This window comes from Varroa destructor, unplaced genomic scaffold (genome assembly GCF_002443255.2).
Source record: "Varroa destructor unplaced genomic scaffold, Vdes_3.0 BEIS01000001.1, whole genome shotgun sequence".
NCBI lineage: Eukaryota > Metazoa > Arthropoda > Arachnida > Mesostigmata > Varroidae > Varroa > Varroa destructor.
This window is the reverse complement of record NW_019211454.1, coordinates 4,233,653-4,258,661: the sequence shown is the minus strand read 5'-3', so window position 1 is coordinate 4,258,661 and position 25,009 is coordinate 4,233,653. Positions and strand designations below refer to the sequence as shown.

Genomic DNA, 25,009 nt, shown 5'->3' with positions numbered 1-25,009 from the left:
TTAGATTTACAGTAGCTCAGCGTATCATGGCTCGAAGCTCAAAACGACCCATGACGGGTTAGGGCTTCGGAGCAGAGTTCTCTACTTGGCCTGCCTATTTGCACTACACTGAATGCTGGGACACTTGTTGCGCGGCGAGGCAGTATTCTCCCCGTTAGAATGTTTTGCCGCTGTTGACTGCCTAGCGTCTGTTGTCATCGTTCTTGCTTCCCTATCTAAGCGGGCGTATATGTGCGGTACGTCACTGGATAAATGAACGCGTTCAACCGTACAGTCCTGGTGGTAGTTCTCAGCCGATTTCCCAAATCCCTCAGGGCAATCCCTGGTTTCCTCAAGCTTATGGGCGAACGATGACGACGTCTGCTACGGGGGTAGGCTATGGTGGCTAGACCGGAATGGGCCGTTGGACTGGGATACAAAGGTCTGAAGTGAAGGCTAAAGTAATCTTCGGACAGGAGGGTACTCCATAGAGAAAAGGATCTTTCTCGGAAACCGACGGGCGGAAAAACACAGTTTAAACTCAAATGGAAGAGAAACAAGAAGCAGTAATAGGTATTATAAAAGGAGGTCTACGATGGCGTGTCGGTCTTCTGCATACTGGAGGAGGAGGAGGCGGGGGGAAGGGGGGAGGGGAGGATGAAAATGATGGGTGAAAAGATGAGTATGGCCGTATAGTGGGAAGATAGTCATTAGCGATTTTTGCTTGTTTTTCTCTTTATCTAGTGTTTAAAGCAGCGAATGATCAGGGCTGGTATCTAACAGTAGATTAGCTCATTGGTGGATTGCGTTTCGTTGCGTACACAACTGAGCCTTTTTGTATTATCGACTCGGATCACGACTTGATTGTGCAAATGACAAGAGGTCCGGTGTCTCAATGAAGCAGACAGACGACGATAACACTGAATAGCAAGCTGTTGCGCTTTCGCCGGTAATCCGGCCGTATTCGACAAAGTTCACTGACCCTCTGTGGTGTGTACTGATTCAATTACAACTTTCTTTTTCTCCATTGGGTCGTTTTGTCGAGAAGACTGCTTCTGCGTTCGCGCCCAGAACACCGCCACACTCATTATTCGGAAACGTCAAATAGAGCTGCTTGGGAACCCTCTCGTGAGCTCAAATAGTTTGCCTGACCAATACAGCGGAGACACGTCTTAATCAATTGCATTCCGAGACATTTCCAGAGAACTCGGACGGTGGTTAGGGCTACTTACTGTACTAAACGTATTAGCTTAGTGTATAGCAGTAGTCTATGCTGCAATATATTTAGTAGCCGAGCTTGGAAAGCCGGCTAGAGTCAGTGTCGAATATCTCATCCGACCAACTGGTCCTTCGAAAGGTCGTTTTATATTCATTGGGAACGATAAGCTAACCTGAGCCTGATGTACTCCTCATCACGCAACGGAAATGGGTTAGCCTTGCCGAATGGACCACGCACATTCTCATTTTTCTATCAACAGCCTCTTGGTCTGCTGAATGGACTACAATCGCTGTCCTTCATCACGAGTGCTAGGCTCTCCATAGTAAGGAAAACCTGTGAAGTCATGGCCGACCACCATTTCATGTATATCGCTGATATTGCAGGCTGAAGAAGCTGCAGACGGTGGCTTGATCTCCAACATCTTTGACATCGTAAGCCTAGGAGCCTCACAGTTTTGTAACAGTTAAGGCAACTATGTATCGAGACAACTTGGCAGTGGTCACTCATCCGCGCTTACAACTACGGGCCTGAGAGAAGCTCGCTACGCGGGAAGCGCTAGCGGAAAGCGAAATTTCTTCGCTCTATCACAGACAAGCATCAGTTTAGACATTATCATTATACGTAGAATTATCGCTTCAACTAGCTCACGCTATGATATATGTATTCGACTGCCTGCGCATGCAATATAATATTATATAAAATAAGACCCAATAATTTTGGACTGCGTTTGTCTGCACTTGTTCACTTCTTCCCCTTCCTTAAAGGTGGCCGATTTTAGCGAAGGGAGAATATTTGATCTTAGATGCAGTTATCCTTAATATTATATTATTAAGAATATATATGTATAAGATTGCTTTTTTAATATCACATTTAACATAGTCTTACAAACGCCACATCAAAATTTACTTCGTCCGGCATACCTAAGTACTTCCGTCATATAAACACGCTATTATTTTCTATCTTAGTCAGGTAATTATAGAGACTTTTCTCTCTCTCTACAGGGAATTCGCTGCGCTATTCCATTTTTTTTGGGTCGCGGAAAACTTCCGACTCGTTGTTCGATTCATATGTAGCTACCGAAGGGCTATAGCTTTCGACAGTTGTTTGATACTGTCTCCGGTTACTTGTTTAGCTCTATAGAACGTTGCCATATTACTGTTTTGAGCAATCGCGGATCGGTGTTTGCGATAAGCTGTTTCTATGAAAAATACAAATCTACTTTTGAAAGCACTACTCGCTGGTTTACAGGAAGGGAAATAGAGCGTATAGTGTAAGGATCTAAGCAGGCTATTCCCTGTTCTATTTTCCCTCTTTCTTGCAATGTCTGACGCCACCGTTGTTGTCTCGTCACGAACTTTTTGTTTTTATCCAACCTCTTAAATACTCAACATAGGTAGGGCTATTTTTTCTGCAACCGTTTTGTCATCAGATCAGAGTCATTCTGTATCCGAGGCAGAAGGATTGAACCCTTCGATCGAAAGTACAAAAGTACTTTTAATTACGCCCTGGTCACTCAACATCAGAATATCTAAGCACAGTCTCCTCTGTCTAGTTTCGTTTTCCAGGTGACTGATAGAGAAACTAACAGCGCTAAAGAGGCGATCAATATTACAATAAGAATAAACATAGTTGGGCGATTCTAACTTAAATAATACCTCGAAATCCAATATCTAAGATTTGTTGTTAACGGCGACGGAGAAGTGAAGTAAGACAGCCAGATAGTCGATGTAACGGTTTCCTCTAAAAATATCTTTTTAAAAAAGACATCTTTTAGAGTAAAAAAAAGCAAAAACTAAGAAGAGTAATACTATGATAATTAACAACAGCATCTCATAGTTCCACACGCGTCTTCCGGTAACGCTCAACGAAGATCCTGGTTGACGGATAAGACGGATAAGACTTTACTTTACCCTAACTGCAACAAAAAGGAGGATTTTAGTTAAAAAAAAAAATTAGGAAATAACAAAAACACTCATCACGGTTGCTATACTCCTTCGCTGCGAGAGATTGTTACCACGAACTAGGAAGGCAATGTAGAAATATGTTACACAACAACCGTTCTTAAATAAAAGTAATAGTAGCTGGTGGGGAAGCGGATGTGCACAGCCGTTAAAGGGTCAACCACAGCGAAAGGTAGGCCTTTTCGAAGCATTTTATATGATATATATTGAGACACGAATATTAAGGCGCTCATTCTAGTAAAATCACTCTAATGCATTCTATATTTCCTGCTTCGTGGGTATCGACCTTGTTTGTTAATGGATTTTTTCTGCTAATACATGTCACATGCTGAGACCGGTATCCGCACTTGACGCTTTCGTTAGCTTCCTTCTTTCGATACCACTGTGCGACAGCAAAGACGCCATCGAGGCAAAAAGCGCGTTTCTTTTAGGTGCCTAACTGAGATTTGCTTGTTGACATCTGTCGTAATTTTCCCCTTCACCTTGGGCCAACTATAGCCGAAACTGCTTCGTTGCATCACTCTATGCTACCCCATAACGAATGACTTTCCGTCCTTTTCTCTCCTTACACATTGACCCGTTCTCTCACTGTTATAGTCGTTCAATCGGCGGCTTCCGTTTGCCGCCACTCGCAGAGCGCTTGGCAAAGCCAGCGTGGAGTGCGAATTTCTAGGCTGCTAGGATGTCGCAGTGCCGTTTGCGTACGGGCTTCCCTTCCGGGATCCATATAGCACTAATACTAGAAGATTACACGTAGCTCTGTCTCCCCGTGATATCCACGTTCTCTCGCTCCCTACTATCTGTCTTTTTCCCTACTTGTCCGCCTCACTTTGTCTTGCTCACTCGCCTTCACTAGGATGGTTTTCCTTAGCTCCATCCTGCGGAACTCCTGGCGACAAGCAAAGCTGCTGTCGAATAAGTTCCGCAGGTACTTTTTTCGCTCGGAGATATAACCGTAAACACTTGCCGTGCCACGCTACAGAATACCTCGTATTGTCTAATACTTCCTAGAGTCCGTAACTCTCCGTGCTGACAAATGTACCGAACAAACGATTACCGATCAAAGTTTTTGCAGACGTATCTGACATCTTTTATAGCTCTTGGATTTCTATCTATGAGTTTTTAGGCTGTGTCTCTAAACTATATTTGCCAGTCGATCGAAAAGTATTAAAAAGTTGCGCATGTTAACCATTCAGTCAGCTTGTTGTCAGATTTTTTTAAATAAGTCATCAAAGTTAATTTTATTTCGTCTGAAAGGCCAAATTAAGGTTTGACTTTTGATTCTCCTCACCCTAATGATATCGATGCTGAATTTCCTCGGAGAGGGTCCTCTATAGGCTCACTGCATAATCCCGGTACAGTTAGCGCTAGACAAGGCCGTTTTGTTGTTACGTATCTTGTTTACGACAGGAATTAGTAACCTGGAGATTACTAATCCCTGTCATAAAAACCACAATCAGACAAATCGGGTATTCTTGCGAGCAAAAAGACCTGGATCACATTCAACTCGTTCTAGTGCGAAACTTTCCGTGTTGGACTCGGCTGGAGTTCCCACAACAAATCAATTCACGGTTAATTAAACGACTTTAATTAAAGTCGTTTGTGAGTCGATAGAAACAATCACTCAATCATAAAGTGTCGATAAGATCTGCAGTGATTTTATTCACCGTTTGTGAGTCATAGCGAATATCTCGCACTACGAGATCCGTTAGATCAGAAGTTGTAGATGTTATATATGTATATCTATGCTTAGCTAAGTATAATGTCTATACAGATGATGTCATTCGTTAAAACTTTTCCTGTATCGTCGTATTAAATAGAAATAGTACAAGCAATGACCTCTAGACTACTGGGTAATGTCATCTCTCCAAAGCAAACGCAAAAAACTTCCCTAGTTCTTCGATGCAATCTATACCGCCATTATACGTGACTTCAGATCCTGAAATGAGCTATATAATCGTAGGGGTGCGAATTGCTAAGCCCAGAATGAAAAGCTATACATGGATGCAAATGTCTTAAATGTGGCCGTAAACAGTTATAACATTTCCATTTATACAATATCTCCAGAAATCTTATTAATTTTGTATTATGTTAATGCTGATAACGTAGCAGCAGCAGCAGCAGCAGCACATATAATTCGTATCTTTGACGAAAAACACATCAAACTGTTGATAATAGATGTTTAAACAAAAAAAAACGATATTTTCCATAACTACTTGGTCGGCAGTCTAAAGGGGTAGAATGATCTACAATACTACTTTTATCGACAGATCCAGTGGCCTTGGGCTATTGACATGGAAGTAATTCCGGGAAATATCTCCCTTTTAAGAGCCTGCGGGCAGCTATTCGATGGTCGGTTAGTTGGTTGGCGAAATCCTGTACGTACGTCACCATGGTAACTTTGCCTATATTTTCCACTTTGCTACTGTCCATTGAAGGTAATAAGTGTTCGTGTCATAGACGACTGCGTGTGTATGGGCAGCCGTGTGTAATGTCTGTTGTAAACGACATAAAGTCAACATAGGATGGAAAAGCTGGACAAGAGTTCAATACATCCAGTATGTAATGCTTAGTCACAGCCGACAATCTGACGTACAGAGGCGCCCATGCTCTGAGTGCCTCTGCTCTGGGGAGTTAGTACTAACAGCACATAATCATACTGTTAATTAGCAGTTCAGAAATTGGCTCTGGCCAAAAGCATGAAAAGGTTGGTTTGCCAGCAGTCCAATGTTCCTCGACTCATATTGATAATCAGCGGTCTACAAATATGCATTGGCTCAGTTTATCTAGCTAATAAAATGCGGGTTGAAGAAAAGTTGTGTATAGTGCATTAACTTACATCAGCTTTGATGAGCAGAAAGAGTACCGTAAACTGGGGGTGGCTTCGGTAGAGCCCATTCTGAGGTAACCTGAAAGCCCCTCAATGTATTTATGTCTTTTCTGATATTATGTGGACTGCAAGTTTTTCGATTCGAGGTATACGACGAACTCGAGCCCAGTTCTTCACGATACCAATCGTTCAAGTTTTCCTTTCGGCCTTTGCCCGTAGATCCGGCCTTATGTTCATGAAATTTTCTGTATTCTGCAAAGTGCACTTCTTCCAATGGAGGTATAGTCGTATATCGTTATCTTCTGTTCAGCTGTAACCATTATCAGTGATACCCATAAAAAGTAATGGCTGCGCGTTTTTTTTTTATAGATGAAACCGAATTTATACTGGAATCAAAGTAGACGAACTGTTATTGCGCTGCATCTGGTCCTAGATGGTCTCGGTCAACTTTTTAGACTTGTAGATTTGTATTGTGGTATTAGCTAGTCTGCCGGACTATCGGGAATAGGTTTTGGATACCGCTAGTGAAAGAGACGAGTTAGCCCGATGATGGCAAATTAGGAGGACCTGGTAAACAAAGCATTCTTCCAGCAAACCGGTCAATGGGATTCATCGGCACCTAATTAGAACTAAACACAGTGTGTGCGATGGCCTAACAATATAGATAGACCCATATATAGTTCAGCATACCTTCGGAACACTTAAAATATGAGAAAAAAAAACACTCAAGCAATCCTGAGTCTATAATTCTGCATATGAGTAGCATAGCAGTACGCTGGCTAACATCTAGAAACAACTATTGTTTTATTGACGTGTATATTGCGCATGTACGTATTCATTTTCTGTAAACTGTTTCGATATTATTAGCGACTTAGCCGTTGGCCAGGGGCATTTTTTCAGCTGGCCTGGCAATTTGTGTGGTCCGTTGCAATGTTAGCCTGTTAGGGGATATACCTATCTCTCGTCGACGGCAATTCATTATAGTGATTTTAGAGTTTAATCTAAACCCCTAATTTGTGTTTTCAACATTTCGGTAAGTAAGTTTGCTGGCCTTGTTGGTACTCTCAAGGTTCGCGACCGCCTGCTTCTGAAAAAGATCGTACATAATCGAACGACATGTCGAGTCCATATCTATTGATTTATATCAGTTTTTATATGCCATGTTTTTGCCAAACAGCTTTAGCCATTCATATCAACAATTTATATTTGTGGTTTTATTTGTTTAAATATTTATTAAAATTTGTTTGTGGTTTGGGAACCATTGCTACAGCAGACGACAAATCATATAGCCTATCTTGTCGTCGTCGTCGTCGTCGTTGTTGTTGTCCAGTTGACCTGCTGAATTTGGAGTAAGCTAGAGAACCCTGTATCGTTGAAAGGCGATGGCTTTTTTCGAAAAACAAAAACATCGACAAAACAGAAAGTCTAGCGATACTGTCGCGAAGGAAAATTTCTCTGACAACCCTTTTGTCTTCCTCCTGAAGCGTTTCGGTCCTTTCCTGTCGTCTCGCAGTCTGATAGAACTTCTGCCAACCTGAACCCAAAATTAGCTATACTGTATTTTACCGACTATCCCTTATATCATGCTACTGTGCGATAGCTGGATCGCCGCTGTCCACAGTCATTCTGCCCCTTCAAGCGTGTCGTGAAATCTCTGGAGCAGGCCAAATGTGTGGGTTATAGTATACGATGTTGTTGTAACTAACAGGTGCACTAAAATGATTGGTACGAAGGTGTTCGATCCTACATTTTGTCGCAGTCCCATGAATATTGATGGGTTATTAAAAGCAATGTTTGAATGTAACTCCTTAATGTTGTTTCAAAAGTGCCTTCCGGCTAGGCCAGACGGCCCACGACACGTTACAAAATACCTGAGACATAATAAAATGGTCTAACAACAAATTTATACAGACGTATATTTTAGAAGGTCCCTAAAGTAAGTCCCTTAAAGGTTTTATGCTCTTAAATGTCTACACAGCTTCCAATGCGCGCAGGTATTTCTTACTGCACTTATATATGCTCAAGGTATATAGCAAAAAGACGTACGTGCGTTTACTAAGGATGATTTAACAGTTCAATAGCAGCCGTAACAAGTTTCGCATGCGTAGTAATGTATTTTTGTTAATGTTCATTTGTTCAGCTCCGTGCAAAACCCCAACGGTAGAGAACGGCCGGGTAGTCTCGCTTGCGCCGTCGTCCCTTCTCGAGCACGGCCAGTCGCTGAATGTGACTTGTACTGAGAACCACGAACTTAGCAGCAATCTCTCACAGCTTTTGCAACAACAACAACAACCCATCTGCAATAATGGAACATGGACGCATCTGCCCCGATGCGTTCCTGCCAGGTACGTCGCTCTATAGTTCCCTTTCAATCATAATAATAATAATAATAGATTTGATCAATGTAAATATCACTCCTGATCTGACAGTAAGTTAACCAAAGACGTGATACGCGCAAGATATTTAGACGAAGTTAAAGTGGATATTTCTCAAAAGCTCTATTACGAATGATTAGAGCATTTTCAGGGTTTAAAATCTAAGATGTCGAATTAATGCTCTATTGACCAACTCTATGGGGAGTAAAGCGGATAGCTAAAACAGTTGTTGCGCCAACAAAGGATCAAGGAAGAAAAGATGCAGTCGGTTGGCATGCTACCCCAGTTCCCCACAGGTTAACAGGTAAATGATAGTCTTTCGTTCCGTACAGGCGAACAACAGTCTCGCGATTCAAGGGCCTACAGGTCTGTACTGTTATTCGAATTGATGTCAAGGCGTTTCTACAACTAGATCGTTTTCCCTCTAATTGAGATTTTCTCTAATTCAAAAGCGATTCTGTCGTATTTCTCGTCGATTCGGTAAATTGTAGTGTAGAGGTCGGGAATACAAGAGAAAGGGTCGACCTTCGAGTATAACAAAGATGACATTGGAATAGTATGTTGTACAGCTGCTTTGCAGCCAGCTAAAATTAAGCCAAATTTGCAAACTGGGCTCAGATAAAATCGTCTGGATCGAGTATAGAAGCAACGTACAGAGAGCTTATTCGATCACGGCCGTCGATGCCTATAGGGGTATAGCATGCAGCTATCGAAATACCGTCTGTACGCTAACTTTAGCGTTTAATAAACGGGCAGGAACTCAAACACCTATGGGAAGTTAATAGGAACATTTAAGGTCGGACAATAGGAGAAATCTGTATTTTATTTGAAGAAATTTATAACGCTTGATAAGTACAGCGTTTCATGGCGCGTAAATCAATACGTTTTGCATGCTTCTTTTCGTCCCTTTTCACTTTAATACCACTACCTTCCCAATTGGATTTACTGTCAATTCGCATCGGACAGTAGGTTAGGGGATGGCGGACTTCAGACACGTGCATCAGGGAAAGATCTTATAAGAGAAATGCTGATGCTTGGTTTATTTAATGCATTAAACCACAACCCTAGTGATCTTACCTGGACGGTGCTATAATACTACTTTGGCTTGGTACCATGTGATTTTTATTGGGGGCTCCAATTTACATTTACATGGACGAGAATTTGTGCAGGGTCGCTGGCAATCGCTGACGCGTAATGCGGTTGTGTAAACGACGGGGCACGTGAAGCCGAAGCCATGTTAAGAGCAAATCGCTATTAGGACAGACTATTTCTTCGACGGACGTTGAAGTAAGAAAAATAATTAAGGAAAGATATTTTTAGGTTAACTAAAATAAACATTCCGATTCGCTATAAAGACTAGGTCACAAGAACTTAAGCTGTTTGGCTTGCTCCAACCGATGTCGCTAGCGAACGAAGCCGGCTCATGCGTGCTCATTCGTAAGATTTATAGCATGGTTTAAGGATAACGGTTTCTGTTGGTAGCCTCTAGGCTAACTACGAATTTTGATGTTGCCTTCTGTCGCGGATTCGAAAATCTGGCGGCGCTGGTAAGGAATAATGTCCAAAATCAGCGACAAATAGAACACCCTCTGCCTTCCTCCTCCATGGCCAATTCATCCCGGTATCCCGGTATTTTTATCATTGCTTTGCCATTTAAAGAAGTGTTCAAACACAAACATGAGCTTTTGTATTCGACTTTGAAGTCTGTTGGCGCATCTATACCTGCTGATCTCCGCCGTAGTCTAGCCTCTCGTTTTACCCCACGCCCCCTGTTTGTGTTCGTGCTGTACTTCTAGTGGGTAAAGTGGACATTGGAAGTGGCTTTGTCTACGATGAATTCATCTTCTCCAACAAGTCCCAGCAGCACTAGCATGTACTCGAATTCGGCACCTTAGAGAGAAAGGTGAAGTAAGGAGCGTCTGCTTCTGAGGTCAACTACTGAAGTGTCTGCTGCTTGAAGTGGCACACAGTGAATCTTGTTGTTGTTCCAGGAGGAGAAGATAGACGGGGCTAAGATAACTAACTCGACATTTGCAAGCGTTTCTTTGCTTTCCCTAGTCGAAAAACCTCGTCGTATATGGCAGGAGATCATTTTCGGGTAACACCTAGCTATCTCATGTATTCGAGTTCCATATTGATATCCATCACGAATTTAATGTTGTCTTACTTTACGATTTCTGATTTACTATCGGCAGAACGATTGATAACTTGAAAGTCCAGACTGTTGGGTTCTGTTTCGTTTCAAAGCTGAGTATCGAGGCTAACACCAGAAGTGGTGATTGGATTCCGGATCGTTCTTTTATTTGTTCCAGATTCAAATTGTTCTTCGACCCAACATGGAACAGACGTGCGCCGATTGTGTCAAAGAAAAAGATGGAGCAAAATCAAAGGAAAAGGCGGACCCAAATGCGCGGAAAACAAACAGATAGCAGGAATACATATAGTGTTTTGGTAACATGTTCGATCCAAAACTCATCGTCACTTCTTTGTTACTTTCAATTAAGTCTAGATGCTTAGAGATAACATAAAATTTACGTGCAGTGTGGCGGTTTCCTTCTCTCTCCGAAGACTAAATATTATTTCGTGGTTAACAGGATGAACCTCATGCGGCGACGAGTTAGGGAAACTTGTCTTCATCTGTAATGTTGATTACCTTAAAAGTATCGAGTCATTCATTTGATGTTTAACCGTCTGCCGCAGTTTCAAATTGTCTGACGCCGTATTTCGCGGCGCAAGCTTTGTTCTCATCGTTGAGTCGCAACTCTCAGTTTTATTGAAGTCAATACGACAGTCGCCAATTGTCCGTTAGAGGCGACTAGCTGTTCTGAAGGATTTTCTGACTTGGAACTTTGCGCGTTAGTAACGCCAACTTTAGGTTTTAAGATTTGCAATGTACCCTGAAAGATTCGAAAAGAATAGACGAAAATATGAAAGAAGTACGCTCTTTCTTGAAATTCCCATTTTAGGCGTCTTTGAACTACCCGAAGTACCTTTTTCCGCCCCATTGTCAGGTTAGATACCACAACATCAGTGCTTGTGGCCTAGCCTCAACAGACCAGCAGCGTGTTTCCGTAAACAAACATTGCCCAGACATACTATAGACTAAATATTGAATTTGAGCTCCTTGTAATTTTTCAAGATGAACGATTGTGTTGACACGCCGCTCAACTCAACAACCAGTTGCCATTAGTTAGACTTTGGGAAACTTGCAATGGTGATTCGAGCTACGATTTTCCATTACAGGCACAGCATTAATTAAAAAAAAAAACAAAAGAACTAGGAATAGCACAAATCATAAACGAAGCAAAGTAGGTGAAACGAGGATAAATACGGTTTGTTACATTTTTTCACAGGCCCTCCCTGCAACTACCTGCCGGCCGAAAGCTATAGATCTACTTAATTACAATATATTCTTTTCTGTTATATTGGAATACCATTTTTATATGTTACATTTATTCCTGCTTCCTTAGAATATTCTCGTTGATAATAGGCATATCAGCTGCATAATTGAATTGCCACTCAGTAATTTATTGATATTATCTAAAGTACGCTGTTTCTGCTAACGTAATTTTTGATGTTACGCTCGAAAATTAGAAAAATTATCCAATCCAACACTATTTTGCCGAGCACGCTGATCGCTGATTCAATCGATATGTTCATCCATAAAAAAAAAAAAGAAAAAAAAAGAAGAATGGAATAGCTATTATTACTTTGTTTACAATATGCAGATGCATGAAATCTTGGAACTTCAGATTCGATCTGTATTAACGCTGTAATCGAGAGGACCTTTGTTCTCTTAGTTCCACAATAGCCACTGTTGGGCAGGACAACCCTAACATAGATACGTATAAGTCAACGCCGGCACGTAACATGTGGCTATGCTATATTTTTAAGACCACAAGCTTCTGGGAACCAGCTTAGCCATTGGATTAACAGAAAAGCTGAAGCTAGTCTTTAGGTCGTCGAGAGGCTAGGAAAGTCGATTTTCTATTGAACTATTCATAAGAGTTGTGCGTATTGACGGATCATTAAGCTCCTCTGGAGGGTAAAGAATTGCTTTGGATGTTGCGCATCAAAGCAAACATCTTCGGAGAAACTATGTAGAAACAGAGGCCTAGGCAGACGCTTGTTTTGATCATAGCTTCAAGGAACAGTGAGACTTTTCCATTGCTCTGTTGATAGTAAGGACGCAGCCAGGAATGGCCCCTGCCGGACCCGTTCCACGTTCCGATAATCTCACCTGCTTCGCATTTGCATTTACGCCGCGGTGGAACTCATCAATAATGGCGACACTACACGTGGATAAGTATCAGAGACAATCCTGAGAGGCAGAATACGTTACGACTCCACAATTCCGCTCAGAGCATATCAGCGGCTGATGTGTCAGCGACTCGTATTGCCAGAGGCAATTCAATGTACAAGCAAATCCATCGTGCACAAATATCTAATAGACTCACTTCAGACATTCTGTCGAAAATTCTTTTCAGAAAGATCTATCAGTGTAGATCCGCCCATTCCTGCTGTATCCGAAAAACCGTCTGCACGCTGTTCGCACTGCTGCCTTCATTTAAGTCTGTCAAGCAGTTTGTATTCTTTAAGTAACCTTAGATAACTTGAGGTATCACATTTAAGTAACCAGCCATAGATAAATTAAAATTGTAACAAAGCGATTGTGAAAGCCAATGATGTCCACTTATTTGTGGGCTTCTCTCATAAAGGAATTATACATTTAGCAATAATTGCATGGAAAATTAATGTTTTAACACTGTTGACGTGTTCTTACAACGTCTTTGATTTTCATTTATACATGTTGTTGTTGTTGTCTCACAACTTCCGGTCTGGGATAGTGCTGTGGGGTGCCAGGCATCCTTTTCTTGATATATATACAAATTCTAGAAACTGAGCTGGCTGCTAAATGTTACTATTCTAATGTGAAAATTGTCTGTTTTGAATCGTACGCTTCCTGATCACACAGGTGCAAAGACCTTCCGCCACGACCTGCTAACGGGATTGTTATCGCTCCGAAAACAGAACACGGAATGAAAGCCCTTTTTCAATGCGACGACGGCTTCGATCTGCTCGGTCCCAATACGACAACTTGCCACTTCGGCAATTGGACAAACCCCACTCCGCTATGCAAAGAAGGTATTATTCAGTCAGACAAAAGATGATACAAATGCTGTTTGAACAAAGACACGAGGTGTCGTCATAAATACGAGATTCTTTTGTATGTCTTTATGTCGTATATGCTATTTTGATTTACTGATACACATCTATTGTGCGTTCGCGCCTTTTGACCAGCGACGTTCTAGGCGTTCACCGTGCATGAGCATTAACTGTTAGCATTATTAACATAATTAACACTGTGTTATTACTATCATTAAATCAATGTAGAGTGTTTTTTCCTTCTGGTGACATATGCTTGTGTGACGAAACGTTTTTGCTGCGCTTATATGTCCCTGCACCATTTAGGGCACCATTCGTTTGCTATATTTCATTGAGTCAACGAATACGAGAGGCGTTTGAATCTAACGATGTTTGAAAAAATGCCGAAAACTGTATTATACAATAGCAAAATACTGTGACTATAGGGTAACAGCACTTCCATAGGCGCTTACCAAAACGTATTGATGTTGACGCTGGATTCGGAACGGGCCTGGAACGGGCTTTTTTCCAAGCCCCGTCCCAGGCGCGAGTACTTGAATAAATGCTATTGCACTTAGCTTCTATTAGGTCTCAGCTTTGCATCAGAAAAAAAGACCTTTGACCTACTAAAGCTCTGCCATCAATTGACATTGTAATTACTATTGCTTGAAGGTTTTCGGGAAACCAATACCAGTGGTTTGAGACCCGCGTACCTCTAACCATGAAATATTCTTTTTGCTCAGCTAACGGTCCTGTACATCGCGTGCGAGTAACAAAGCAAAATTATACTTATGTGATAAAGCGCCTTTTTTTGGTAAGGTTTAGCTGGGGCCCTGAGCACTTTGTTTTGCAGTAAATCGATATGAAGATGAATGCCTGCGAGCCTGGCGCAACGTGGTCAATTACTACGCACCTTACGGCCTTACTATTACAGTTTATACTTATTTTCAACTGACAAAAGCTGGGGTGTAGTTTGTTATTAAATGTGTATGCTTTTTACTATAATGCAAAATGCAAATCGTCATAGATAAAATGTCGGACGTCCAACCAGTTTCTTCCCTACAACTCTTCTCTTATCTTCAATAATACATCGAATACAGTATTTATGGTTCAATACATATCGCCTTTCCGATACAAAGTTCCCTTTTACTTTTATCGTAAATGTTTAATCGAATACTTTTACCAAGTACTAAATACGGATCGAAATTTAAGCCCATTTACAGTTCCGCCTCCCTCGTACAGAAAAGTACGTTTTTTTTCTTAATAAGGTGTTTAATTGAATACGCAAGTAAATAAAGTCAACCAGTTATTTAGTTACGTATATGTGCCTAAACATGGATAAAGGTTAATTTTTCACTTCTAACTTGTGATTGAAAAAATACTGGATACAGATTCATGGGTCTGCCCTTATTAGTTGAAAACATCTATAGGGGATTTATAAATTTGCCGTCATCAATGGAGGCATCTGTAGTTTAATTTACTTAATTACGAAAAAGCCAGAGACCGCTGCTTCCAAGTCTCGCTAACGACATACGATAACTGTGTTTAATACCGTTCGTCCCACTGTTGCAGTTATCATTCGATCGCAAAGTAACGTCGATCACGAGATGGAATCGGCGCACGGACTGCAGGCTGTTAGACGGTTGAGCGGTGAGGGATATTGAGGTTGGCAGTAATGTCGAAGGGGCGAGAATAAGAAATCGGCCTACAGGCGAAGCGGTGAAGTAATGTGGGATAAGCAGTGACCATTGCTTCTTGACGATGTCCAACTGAGCCATACTCTACTGCTGCTATTGATGCGGCAACTGTACCCGACAATACTGGGTTAGACAGCGACGACCTCATTTCAGTTCAAAGCGACCGAGACGCCTAGCGACCCATTCTATTGAGCTACCTCAAGCTTAATAGCAGGAAACATTGCTATAGCAGACATTGCTACAGGGTTAGGACTAAATCGTACAGCGCACTAGCGTGGTCACTTGCTTAGAGAAAAACTACGCGAAATTGGTTCTGCCTTATTGTGAACATAATCGTTCTGCTTCGACGGGAACAGGGGCGTTGAGTTAACGGTAGTTTTGGGGATCGCATGGGTGTTTCACGGAGTTCCACACCGCTTGATATAGAATACGCATGCGTGCAATGGACGCCTACAAATCCTTTGGTCGTAAGCTCAAAGGCCAGCGTCTGTGGGGAAAATCTCGTCTATGAACTGTGCTGAAAAATCGCACACCATTGAAAACCAAAGCAAAGTTTGGCCACGGGAGGGCGTGGGGGGGAGGGGGGCTATTTGGTGCAAAGGGACTACCTCCATTTAAGTCGAGATTAGCCTAAATCCGAGCGTGGGCCGACCAAGCTCTTATAGCCGGCGGCATAAATGTATCCACGATGCGGTCCTTGCCAATGTTGGATCGTGGGTCGTGCAAGGCTAAGAATGGTATTTAGCAACAATACGCACAACGACTCACTCTCTGTCGGTAATCGGCGCGTCGGTATATTCGCCATTCATAGCAACAACGCAGTGCGCTATTTGTCATGACTCGCCAATAGCACCGCTGGATAGTGTAGCAGGGAGTCGTTGAGGTCCCGTAGACCATTCTGCTGATGTCAGTGAAATTAGTTACTGAAGGCACTTGCTTATTCCTGCTTACTCGGATTGATGCTCACCTTCCAGCCAATGGTTCGCATTTTTGGTTAAAGGAGTAGAGAGGGGCGCACTTCTAGGGATTTTCTTCGCAAGCTTATTTACGTTGCAATAGCGAATAAACTCTAGCCCATATCACCTTGTCTGGGAAACAGCACGCCATTAGTTGGCGTTCCGTCGTGTTAACATTGGTTAATTCCAATACTGAGCTATTAGACCCAAAGTTTCGGCTGATTTTAGCACGATTAGTTGTATCCGTCCCGAACTGGTTCGATATAGCGTGCTTCCGCTGAGGGTCACCCATCGATCTTCCTGCCGCACTCCTATTCCACCCTTAGAATCTCTTGGCGTACGAGTCGATTCTAGCCACTGTGATGAAATGAACGGAAGTAGCCGATTCCACGATTCTTCAGGCGCTTGCAAGGGAGACGCTTAGTTTGATCCCCAGCTAACCTAGTAGTGCTTGTTTAGCGCTCACAAACCGTTCAAAGCCTGTTCCCCCTGTAGTGCCAAAGAACGGCAGCCGGTCCCCTTTGGGGGAAGGTGTATGACCACATTAGCTGGGGAGAACGAGCGCTCCACGGTCATTCGCTCTGATCCTATATCTTCTGGTTCAACATATTTTCAACTGCTAGGTGATTTTTGCCTCACTCTGTGTACATATAAACATATATAGGGTTGCTTACAGTGACCATCAGGATAGTGGCCTATCATAGACCGCCTACAGCGTGACACGAAATAATGCGCAATGCTAATTAATTACTTCTACACGGTGGTTATTTTTCTGTAAAAAAAAAAAAACAATTTTTCAAAGTGATAAACTAAAACAAGTTGAGTATTAACTGACTCAATCATATCAATCATAGTATTTGACTGTTTTTAATATCTTACATCGCGCTCAACAGATGTTTCGGGTCACTAAAATAAGCTACTAAGCACCCCCTATGTACATCGATGGCTGAATCATTTCAAAATGTCAATCCGCGTAATAAATCAAGGGATCAGTAGTTAAGTCTTATACTGATTATATTATATTGTATTATATAGACAGTGGTCGCGCTGTGAATACTGGGTTGTGACAATAATTACTTATAGATCTATTATATATATTATATATTATTGACCAAACGCAAGCCCGATTCACACACTTAACACATCTTGCCGGCTCTGCCCTGAGCGACGAGACTGACTCTAATCATATGTTACGTTTGCCTTCGGTTCTTTTTCTAGTCTACTGCCCATATCCAGGCGCCATTGAGCATGGTCGCGTGCTTCTCGTCGGCAACATGGGCATGTACGACTATCGGCCTTACGTGCGCCGAGTACGTAACAACCGTCAGATCACGTTCGAGTGCAAACGCGGTTACGTGCTTGAGCACAACGCTCCGGCAGGAGCGACATGCGTAGACGGTATCTGGAGCCCCACGCAACTTCCGCACTGCGTACCAGGTAAGCAAAGTAAAAAACAAACTATCAGCTACCGGCGAGTTTGCTGTCTACGTAAATAGTGGCAACGGTTGTCGATCAGGCGACAAGGAATAGTTGGTTCGTCACTGTGACCTACAACTTTGACTTTATTGTCGACGAAGCTGTGCCTGTGGAAACAGATTACAATAGAAGGAGAGGTGTGGATCTTGCAAGCCGAAAGTAAAGCTGTTTTCGCTTGAGCAACTATCAAAGAGACCTGCTACTTCGCAGAAATATTTCGCGCCAATCGGATGAAAATGTCCTTGACCTAGATTAACCGAAGCCACACAATTATAAGTAGGTAAAATCAAATGGTTACCATAAACGTCGTGGTAGAAGAGGTTGCACTGAACCTTCGATAAAACCAGGAGCTCTAATTTGGGCCACTCTGTCAATCACTAGAGCCTTGACTATGCGGTTCTGCTTAGAAAATCGGAGGAACGTACGATGCACGTTGGTAATAGATTCAGCGGCGGGTCAGGTAGTGGTGAAATTCATCTTGGTTCGTTGTAAGTATCTTCGACTTGTTCTAGAAACTGCGTGAGTGCTTGCATTTAATAATTAATGCATCTACCTTGTGTGCTTTACATCGTTCATGCTTTACAAGCGTTCATGTATAGTTAGGGCTAATATATACTAACCTAAGGGACCCATCAAAGTGGGATGTGCGGCAGCACTGTCTGTAAAACGATGAAATGGAAACCAATTGCAGTGTCGTCCTTAACAACTAGGGTACACTAAATTAAAAAGTACGTCCGTAGTACGTCAAGTAGCTATCTTAAGTCGTTTGTTTAAAAACAGTGAGTGGTTCTGACTTTTGCACGAAAAGTGTACATTAATTTTCTTATTAAAATGTACTGTTTTGTTATATTTGCGTGCTCGTGTTTCTTTGATCGTCTTCCGGAATAGAATTTTTAAGCAACATGCTTAAACTGTGCTGTTAGCTAAAGTAAGACCGATTCAGGTATTTATTTATGATTATTCAGCATACAGACAAAATAGATAATGAAGGGAAAAATGTACTACCGTCTTTGCGCCTGCTCTAGCGGGCGTCGCGATCTTTAGCAAACAATATCTACTGTATAAAAGGACCGTTTCCCAGCCGAAGGAACAGTTAAGTTCCCTGAACGAACACTTTCGGTCCTGGGATGGAATTTGTGGGCTGCGTTCAATTGATCGAAGACGCACTATACTTGGATTCATTTTCGTATTGAATCGCTATGGACTGTCTAGAGCGTAGAGAAGAGTACAGATCAGTAGAAAGCTAATCTGAAATTGACGATCTGAGTGGTTCACGCGGTCAAGAAATGTAGTGAAACAACATCGTGGCAGGTGATGGGAAATGTCCTAGAGAAGGGGAAAAGTGAATGCTATTTTTAGTGCTTTACTCACATATAGCTACGCATAGCAAGCCGCAACCAAATCAAAATGAGGTAACTATTCGACCGTTCGCTACCTCTGTAATCGGGGCTGTACCACCGATGGTGGCGCAAGGATACGTAACGTAGCATAGGGTAGCGCCTTCTACAAGTTTCCGTCATATTCTCTCCCCTATGCCGTTTTCTACTTCTATAGCTGATGGGCTTGTAGGAAAGTTCTTCTATGCTCGAGTTACTATTTCTTGCACATCGGTCCTATAGTAAGCGGCAGGCGAAAGAGCACCATATCACAATGTAAGGAAGTCCAACTGGCCCGTTGGACCCTGAAAGACCCAACTGCATGCACCTTGCTGCCTAGAGGTCGATCTTCTAGAACTTACAGTGAGGAACATATATGAGGCAAGTCGATGAAAAGAATGCTTACTTGTTATGTTTCTCCGAAGGTTCGCGTTGCTCCGCGCCTATTTTCCCCCCTCGTCAGCTTTTATTGTGTGACTACGTCAAATGATGGCTAGCTCTTAATAAATTGAGTTACATGAGCGCGCCTACTATCTGTTATTGTTGCTACGCTAGAGAGAGTGCAGTGCTTCTCATTCTGAGGCGTACCAGAGGCTTTGCTCTTCTGTTACCTTCGAATGTTGTCGTATAGTATGATCGGTCTGTTTGTTGGTACTTGTGCATGATAATAAGATGTGGATGTCGTGGAAGTTATGGTTATAGTTCGGCCTAGTCAAATAACCTACTAATATATTCTTCTCTTACCCTTTTATTTTATCTCTCAGAATAATCCCCTTTAAAACATGCTTTCCGATCTACCATTACCGGAATTTATGTGCATAGGTAATGCTACTTATTTACAAGCGAAACACACTGGAAAGAAATTCTAGTTGAAGGCACGAACTTCTTGTACGAACCTTCCTTAGTAAACTGCCTATCAAAATGATAGTCATTTACATTGTGCAGCTCAAATAATATAAACAAAAAAACATAGATAAAATCATCGTGATCACTGATATATAACGTTGAAATCAATCTTTCCTAGCAACGGCAACTACGACTTTCTCTAGTCGATAATGAGCAAATGATATCATCTTGTAATCATCTGATCGACTTTCATTTTTGCCGCGGCTCACAATTATTGGTCCTGCTCGTTTAAACCCACAGGCTCACATCCTCCTGTTCGGCAAGTACGTAGCGTCGCGGAACAACCAGAAACGTTAATGGGTGACGCTGAACTCCGTGAGCGCCTCAGACAACATCGCGCCGGAATTCGTGAGGCACTAGTCGTAATGGCAAAGCGCGTTCGTCATCGAAGACATCGACGAAAGTCCGGTGAGTAAACAACTGTAGTTCCGTCAGCTTTAAACGATATGTGAAAACAGTGCAACACTGAAACATATAGAAATGTAATAGAAGATAGCTCGCCTATGCCTTTGCTACGAAAGCAACAGGTGATAACTGGAAATACCTGCTAGCAAACCTTCTCGCACAGCATAAGGTGAAACCCACAGTTTTGTAAACATTGAAGGCTGTAGTATATTTAGATAGTAATTTGTTTCTCGTAACAAGTAAGCATGTGCCAAATCAAATTGCATCGTACTGTTTTACAGGAGTCACTATAGGGCGTTTTTATACGAACGATTGGTGTTTTTTTCCGGAGGTTTCACTAACATTATTGTAATAGGTGCACTTAGCTCCGAGAGATAACCGCTCTCTTTCAAATTGTGGTGTTTAGCGTTTTTACAATACAAATTATCGATTAACTGGTTGAATTTCTCAAGTTGGCATTGAGCACAATCTTTGGTCATGGAAAAGAATCGTAAAGGATATGGATCGACTACCTGCAGCGATCGTTAAGAACGTTAGTTTCATTTGTTGGTAGGTCGATGTCGTTCACCAATCGCTGAAGATCTCATTGGTGTTGGAGAAATTCGCGAGGTAACTGCTGAAGGTTTCCCGCATGGCGCTACAATTCGCGTCGCATGTCTTACTGGCTACGAATCTGCGACGGCCAACGGAACGGCTAGGTGCGTCGAAGGACGTTGGCAACCCAAGGAACCCTTCTGCCGACCCTGTACGTCATATACCGTCACATAGGACCCATTCTTTCGCTTTTGAGCTTCACATGTACATTAGCAATTTTGCGACTTTGTATGTACTGCTACCACCACCTCATAGTTGCTGTAATATCGTATATCAGAGCTTCAAGAGCTCCTTTCTTTCTTAGCTAGCAGTATTTTCAATAACTAAGTGTCACTGAATTCTCATGCCATTCTATAGGTTCATTTGAAAAAAGAACCGGGAAAGTCTAACAAGACTCATTCCGCTACCCCTTGGTAGTGATGTATGTACTTGATGCTATATCGTACTTGTTATTTTGGAAGGTTCCAACAGTTTTTTTTTTTTTTCGAAGATACCCAGGTCGTACGAAGTGTTCGGGACCGCTTGCTATTATCAACCATTATTGCCTTATCGAAAAGTAGATCTAGCTATTACTATGAGGAATTATTGTTATAGTACTTTCTTCGAACGCTATTGAATTAAGGGTTGTACACATACGACGTTCTTTTATCCGTTTCCATTGTTGATCTTGGTATAGATAGGGAACTTTTGGCTCTAGACAGATGTCGTGCATAACTCGCAAAGCGACGCTTGATTTTAGCATTGCTCAGAGAATAGTGGATATTGTCTGTCGTTATAAACTAAGACATCGCGGCTTTCTGCAAACCGTAAATTGCATTGTGTCCTGAAGAACATTAAAGGAAAGCGACTGTCTTTGTTCTGAATCTTTCTCGTAAAGGATATCTCCACGTCTTTGTGTCAGGCCTGTATCTAGGGTCTATATATTTGTTTACAATTTTTCTTTTCTTTTACTTAGTGAACAGCTAGTAAGTAGGTACAACCTGGTGGAATCTGGCATAGGTAACAATAGATATTTGAAACCGTAGGGAAACTATAGCCTGAATTGGCAGCCGTATTTAATTTTAACTAGTAAACTTTGAAACTTGGATAAAGTGAAATATGGGCTTTCTTTATCGCAACCATCTGACTTTTTTTAAATATGCACTCTAAATGATAAGCGGTCAGTACACCCGAGCGTAAACATGCAGTTAGATAAAACATGTGCATCTTCTCGTGGACCAGTTTTCGTGCGGTAGGGTTTTCTGGTCGAAATCTATGATTCAATGTAAGATAAAAGGGGAGGGTTTCAGCAACAAGTCGATGCCGAAAGAGCAGTAAGCAGATTAAACTCTAGCAGGTATTTGCGCCTTGATGGTGGTATTGCGTGCCAGTTTCTATTTTCAAGTAATAACGTGTAGCTGTTATCTGCCTGTCCTTTCTGCCAGTTAAACGATCGGAACGATTGGCAAATAGCTGTTTATTTCCATTGGCTTTAAAGTAGCAAACTTCAGCATCTGCTCGCGTAACGGCCCTCAACTCAAAACCTTGCTGACCCATTACATCCTGCCGCTGTATCCTATATAGGCATCACTGATGAAGTCGATCGTAGTGAACAAGTTAACGCATACTAGTACACGCAAGTCGATGTTAGGAAACGTTGCGACAGGAGACTGCCATTCTATTATTGGGTCCTCAACAGAACTGTAAGCCTCTGGGGAAATGTTGAATTATTTCAGGGAACTGGAATAATTTTGATTGCTAGTAATACATACTTTTAACACCGGTTTTTCACTATGGTCATCGGCCTTGTCCTATTTTCGAGAGCCTTTCTTGCGACGTGCCCTCTTCATCTCGCCTCAAAGAAACGCCTTTCTTCTAAACACACACTGCTTCGCTTTTTAAAAGCAATAGATACTATTCGGAATTCAGATCTGGCTGTCAAAGACACCAGTTTTAATCTTGTTGGTACGTCTTTTCGGCACAACCTATTGACGGTCGAGTAAAGCTCGTTCATTTATGTGCTCACCTGTCTTTTATCAAAGGACAAATCAAAGCCTTACTTTCCGTTCAGTCATTCGGCAGCTTATAGGGCTCGTTGGCTATCGCTTTCACTCCATTCACTTGGCAATATTCGCTTTGCAGCGACGGCGCCTCCAGTATGAACTGTTTCTCGTAAATAAAGAATCGATTGGGTACAAGCGTGCCCCAAAAAGCCACGGGTCACACAACGGGGGAGTGCCGCACGCTTTACTGATGCCCTTAAACCATTGACGCCGTCAGGTTTCCCTACCGTATGGTTAACAGAAACGCCTTTTGATGCCGCAACGCATAAAATATGAACAATGTAAAGGTGGATTGACTAGTGGGGTAGCAATTTTTCTCAAGTCCAGCGCAATGTGATTTTATAATATGCGGACATTAAGACAGCACACGTATGCGATAACTGTAGGTGAAACTATAACAACAAGCATCAGAGCAGAATACATTTTCAGCGCCACTTATCTACTTTGACATTTCATCCGCCTCGGATCTATCATAGAGGTCTTTGATGAGGCGTTTTCATAAAACTTCCTATTTTCCACTGGTCCTCTTCATTTGTTCTCGAACTTGATACACACATTTTTTATAAGTCCATTATCTTTACAACTAACTTAGCCACCAATTACGAGGCGATGAGTTCGCGCTGGAAGAAAATAGTGGTTTCAGACATATGTTTTCCACTTAGAAAATCTACACATAACATATCTCTTCATAGCCGTATGCTTCGAACGTGTAAAGTATCGATGACTTATTGCTTATATAGCTTATATAACCACCGCTTATATAGCGTAAGCTGTGACTTCACTATGCCACACCCCACTATGGCATTCTTTAACTTCAGACGAAACTGTTGCCGCGACGGCCCTTGCTGTGACGTTTTTAGGTGGGTTTAGATACCTAACCGGCCAAATACGGCTCAAAAGAATTGATTTTTTCTTCTTGCATCGTCAGTTTTAAAAATCTGTCTGCAGTCGTTGGCCCTTTGTTTTGCCCCACACTATTTTTCCTCTCCTCGCGTCAGGCAACTTAGAACGGAAGCTTGGTGCCCGCCCTCCTTTTTTTCGATGAAAGGAAGCTGCGCCAATAGCAAAGGTTTGGTTGTGTATCTATCGTGGAAAAATTCTTGTATTTTCAGACAGTTGTCCTGTGGTATCTATTTTTGCTCTTTTCTGCTACAGCGAGCTCGGTACAACAAAAAAACAATAGAAATCTTAATCGCTATAGCAGAGATATTGCATCAGTATGTATCCTAAATGCGGCACGAAGCAGTTCCCGTTTTGTTCGGTCAGCTAAACCCCGCCCGTGTAAGTCTGACTGCAACTACGCACTGCGATACGTCGCGATATGTCTCGCGAAATATAAGGCTTTTAATACAATCTTCATGTTTTATGTGTACGTAGCTTATGGGCATGCACTCGTATAAACGTTTCGTTCTGTAACAATGGTCATTACATAGCACCACACAACATTACTTCTATGTGCAAGCCGTTTAGACCGTACAAGATCCGTACTCCGCTATATTCGTGGCTTATGGAGTACAGAGCCAGAACATCACAAAATGTTTGCTTCTGTGATTTACTGGTTAGTAATGGCAGAACTGTGGACGAATATACTTTTATCAGTGGAAATCTGCCAGTGATCGGTTAACTCGCTAGCTTTGCAATATCGTAAAAACACGGTTCTATCCGTTGTTATGATGGCTGTACAGTACTTCATATCTGACCCATACGGTTTCACAGGTCACCATCCAATAAATTATTTACGCACACTAAAATACATAACCGTTTCTTTCGGGTGGCATGACTTTCCCCCTCAACTTTCACGGTTGGGCTTTGATAGAGCCCAGTTCCTATAAATCATTACGAAATCATCAATACAACTGCTTAAGGTCTGGACAACAATGCTTCTAGAAGAAATGAACACCTAGAGAGGATAGCGGATCTAGCATTTCGGTGTTATGTTATTCTGTAAAGTGGTAAAGCTGCGGGTGGAGTCCTAACATGGCGATGCTAAAGGAAAAAAAAGGAAGAGAAAGCGAGGAACAACATCTCAAACGCTGATTCTTTCGCAA

The 25,009-nt window shown here is 42.1% G+C and overlaps 1 protein-coding gene across 1 annotated transcript in view; it reads left to right on the top strand.

Moving 5' to 3' along the window:
* Hasp (Hig-anchoring scaffold protein) overlaps nucleotides 1–25,009 on the top strand; it is a 205,738-nt gene that overhangs the window by 135,193 nt on the left and 45,536 nt on the right. Inside the window, exons 13-18 of the mRNA XM_086987784.1 lie at nucleotides 8,130–8,334; nucleotides 12,852–12,935; nucleotides 13,340–13,509; nucleotides 17,381–17,599; nucleotides 20,161–20,328; nucleotides 20,879–21,070. Coding sequence (XP_086843910.1) covers nucleotides 8,130–8,334; nucleotides 12,852–12,935; nucleotides 13,340–13,509; nucleotides 17,381–17,599; nucleotides 20,161–20,328; nucleotides 20,879–21,070 — 1,038 coding nt within the window. The remainder of the gene's footprint in view (nucleotides 1–8,129; nucleotides 8,335–12,851; nucleotides 12,936–13,339; nucleotides 13,510–17,380; nucleotides 17,600–20,160; nucleotides 20,329–20,878; nucleotides 21,071–25,009) is intronic.